At 53.3% G+C, this 4,269-nt stretch overlaps 1 protein-coding gene across 1 annotated transcript in view; it reads left to right on the top strand.

Annotated features, from left to right (window-relative positions):
- The window catches only part of UNC13A (unc-13 homolog A), a 108,416-nt gene that overhangs the window by 24,459 nt on the left and 79,688 nt on the right, over positions 1 to 4,269 (top strand). The window contains exons 12-13 of the mRNA XM_019513132.1: positions 546 to 645; positions 2,539 to 2,582. Of these exons, the coding sequence (XP_019368677.1) occupies positions 546 to 645; positions 2,539 to 2,582 (144 nt within the window). The remainder of the gene's footprint in view (positions 1 to 545; positions 646 to 2,538; positions 2,583 to 4,269) is intronic.

The raw sequence follows: 4,269 nt of genomic DNA on the forward strand, positions 1-4,269 counted from the left end.
CTGGAAAACTCCCTGACTCATGTTGGGCTTGGCTTGCGTTTTCTTTTCTACCCTTTAATTTTTGAAGAAGGGGCTTTGCCACCCCCACATCTGATGAAGGGCAATACCTTCATAACCCAGTAAATCCCCCTTCTTCCAGCATAATCAGGATGGGGGTGGCGTCCTTCTGCCATAGATGCCAAAACCAGGGCTCATGGGTGACATCCATCCATTCCTGCTAGACATGGGCATGTTGCCTGTAGGTAATGGCATGCTCTCAGGTGAATTCGAAGATGGGGTTGGTGCATTCTCAGCAGCACGTCCCTAGCAAGCTGGAAATAAATGGTCCACGTAGTGTTGGATAAATGGTTGAAAAGACAAACCAGATGGAGGCCCCTCCCTCTAAGTCCTGGCCTCTGGAGCCAGATTCCTCCAGGAAGGACTTTGGGTTTGCAACAAAGGTGCCAGAGTGGGCATGCATGTACATGACTGTGCTTTAGCCTGGGCTGGGTCTGAGCCCCTGTCCCTGAGCGATGCCCCATTCAGTGACTGATCTGTGTGTCCAGTTACAGAGCGAGGGAGGAAGTGGAAGTTCAGGATGCCAAATCCCGAGCCAAAGCCAACTGGCTGAGGGCATTCAACAAAGTCTGCATGCAGCTGCAAGAGGTGAGTGAGCTCCTTCTGCGTTCCCCCCGCCCCCCACCCTCCCTCTTGGTCAGAGGGGACTTTAAAAAGTGGATGAGCAGAGTGGACAGATGACTTTCCATAGGCAAGTCAGTTCCAGAAAGGAAGCCACTGAGACTGTAATGGGAGCTGAACTAGATGGCCCTTGAGGCCCCTTCCAGCTCTGCGGTACCTGCCTGCCAGGCTGGGGAGTGAGTGTTAGCAAAGGGAGAGCTTCTTGCAGCCCTGGGTCATGAGAGCTTGAGGTTCCTAACTTAAGGGGAAAACTCCTCTAATTTCTCCCTTCCACCCATATCCAGAGCCACCAGGGCTTCCCAAGGTGGGGCTCGGTGCTCCTCACCTCTGGCCACATAATGCCAAGGACTACAAAACCACCCTTGATGTCAAGGGCAAGAAAGGTGTCTTTGTAGAGAAGAAATGTGCTGTTGCTACTTTTGGCCCCACTGGGGCATTTTAGTGTCTGGCACTAGAGCACTGGAGCTGGCTGGCCAGGCTTAGGGATACCTGGAGCCAATGGGGAAAGGAGGGATGAGATGAGGCGGCTTTGGATGCCCCCAAAAGAGCCTTCCTGAATCATCATGTGCATCTGCCTGACTCTACACATCCTTGGTCTCCAGAGCAAGCTTGGCTTTTACAACAGGTCAAGAGCAGGCAGGCAGAGTGGCTCCCAGGGGCATGGCAATGGCAGGCACACCCGGGTGAGCTTCCTCCTCCCTGGCATAGGTAGCAATTGCAGTGAAGTTGCGGCAGTGTGGGCTCCGCTGCGGGCAATACAAGCCCAGCTGTGCCACAGGGCACACGCTGAAGTGGCTAGGCTGAGCTGAAGCTTGTCCTGCTGTTACTGACATTGCTGCTAGCTCCGGTACACTCGCCCACACCTCCAGCTGCAGCGCGGGCTCCCCGGTGGGCACGGAGCTCAGCCGGCGTGTGCTCCATGGCGTGGCAGTCTGTCAGTGCTGCTCCCTCGCCCTCGTACCTTCTGTTCAGTTGACATTTTTTTGTTCTGTTTTTAGACTCCATCCTCCATCTTTCTTTTTTCTTTGGGCTCCGGATTCACCCCCTGGGGCTTTGGTTTCCCTCCCCACCGCTTCTCTTTTCAGTTGTTCACCACCATGGTCCTTGTGTCCACGTCCCACCTTCCTATGGGGAAGGGGTGTAGCATGCATGCAGGTAAGTGTGTTTGGTTTGAGCCCTCCTCCCTGGTGCTGTGTGTACCCAACCTGGGGGCTGCGTGTGTGCAGGGAGGATAGTGGTGCCATGCTCCAGGGGGCTTTATTGACATGGCATCCCCTTCATATTCTTGTCCCCCTCACAAAATTTCTCGGCAAGAGAAAAAATGTACCAAGAGAGAAAAGCTGATGGTGGCTACCTGGCCTCTGCATGCACCCCTCTGCAGCACGTCCCAAGTAGAGGACTCTGTTTGGTTGCTTCCAGGCTCCCCTAGCCCATGCACTGTGGCCGTGCTGCTAGCAAAGGGTTAACCAGCTCTGTCCCACTGCTAGGTAGCAGCTTGTCCCTGCTGCTTTGCTAGACTCGGTGTGGATGGAGGTCTGTGGGTCTCGTTGCTCCCGTTCATGCAGTCAAATTTAGCTGCGATTCATCTCAAGACTGTCATACATTGTTCTCCCGAGGCCACCTCCTCTGTGGGGACATCCTTGTCTGCTTCAGTCAATCCAACGTCTGCTGCCCTATGCAATCTCTTCCCAGGCTTCCCCAGGTGCTTGTGAGCACCAGCTGGGGACGTGTTCTGAAATGCAGCCATGTCCCAGTATATCTCCTGCCTATAGCTCATCCCAGCTCTGTCTTTTTGCTATTAATTTTGTGCTGAAGGTAGCATGGCTTACAGCAGGTAACTCTGAACTTTCTGTCTTGCAGGCTCGAGGTGCTGGAGAAGCTAAGTCTCTCTGGTTCAAAGGCGGGTGAGTAAGAGGGTTATCCTGAAATCTTTGTCTCTCCCAGCCCCGTGGCACTTGCCCAACCCTTCTCTCCTCTGTCTGGGATGAATGCAGATTAAGAAACTTCCTGGCACTGGCGGTTCCAGTGCCCGTGCATTCATGAGCTAAGGACAGAGCAGTGAGGAGTGGAGTGCAGGAGGTATTGAAGGCTAGAGCACCTCTGCCCACGACCATGACAACCATAAGGCCACTTGGTTTTCAGAGATGGGCCTCCATGGTAGCATGGAGCATGGCGTGAGACATGGCAGATGCTGTGTCTTTAAGGGAAGACACTAGGGACCCTGCCTGCCTGTGCCAGGACCCTTCCAACTAGTGGTCCAATGGAGAATGCCACCCAGCAAACCACCCCCACTTCTCCACTGGGACGAACTGGTTGCAAACGTGCCAGTGGGAGAGCACCAGTGGGCAGGGGTGGGGAGAAAGGTTGAGTTGCAGAGGGCTCCTGCCTCCTTTCAGGGCTCCAAGTGCATATCTTGCACTGGTGCAGGCCATACCCTTTACCCCTGGGACATATCAAGTGTAGAGCTTCCTCTGGAGGCAGCATGTCCAAGGCAGGGTTCAGCTGGGAGCTGAGATGAAGAAGTGGAGACATCTTTGTCCTTGAAATGGCAAAGTGCCCACCTGGAGAAGGCCAGCATGGATCAAAGAGGAGTGTGCCAGCCTTCCCTTGAGCTGAAGCATGATGCAGAAACAACACTATCCTTTGGTGAAGGATGCAGTGAACCTGCTAGCTTTGAAGTTTGGTCTCGGTGGGACTCATTAGAAAGACACAGAAGTGAAAGCCCAGTGATAAGTTTCCTTTGCATGTCTTTCATAAGACACCAGACTCGCCTGTAATGGATCTAAAGGGAGATTCAGTACTGAGGCTGGTGGATGCAGACAGACCCCATGGTTGTCGCTGGCTGGCTGTCCCTCCGCTTGGAGACTCTAAGACCTGGCCAGGAGTAAACGTTCATTGGATCTAGTTGGAGAACCAAACTGGCCAGTGAGAAATTTCAAATGAAAAATCATGGCTCACAGGTTTTCAGCGGGGAGCTCTGGGGTTTTCGGAAGGAATTCGTCCCCCGCTGAGCTTCATGGGAACTTTGAATCAGAAATCCAAAACAAAAGGAACTTTCCTATTTCAGCTTAAAAAGCTGCTTCATTTTGACTCTGGAAAAATCAAATGAAATACCGTAAGATCCAGCGAATGTTTTTCTTTTGAATCAACTTTTTCCATGTAAAATGTCGATTTGTTTTGTTCTGGACTGAGAAGCCAAAGCAAACGACATTCAAAGTCCAAAGGAACATTTTTGCTTTGTGTTGAAATGTCACCTGGAGATAAAAATGGTTGCTTTGACATTGGGGAGCAGCGGTGGCAGTGGGGAGTGGCATGGGAAGTGGCGGGACTTGCAGGGAGTGGTAGAGGCTGTGGCAGGGGCCACAGGGAGTGGCAGAGGCCACATCAGCAGTGGGGAGCTGCAGAGAATGGTGGAGGCTGTGGCAGTGGTGGGGGGTGTGGTGGAGGAAGTGGCAGGGGCCATGGGGAATGGTGGAGGCTGTGGCAGCGGTGGGGGCCGTGGGGAGCAGCACAGGAAGAGGCTTGCGCTGCAGGGAATGGCAGCGGCAGAGGAATTGGCAGGCAAGTGTGTGGGAGGGAAAGCAGGGAAAT

This window comes from Gavialis gangeticus, unplaced genomic scaffold (genome assembly GCF_001723915.1).
Source record: "Gavialis gangeticus isolate Ggan-Ray unplaced genomic scaffold, GavGan_comp1, whole genome shotgun sequence".
Classification (NCBI taxonomy): Eukaryota; Metazoa; Chordata; order Crocodylia; family Gavialidae; genus Gavialis; species Gavialis gangeticus.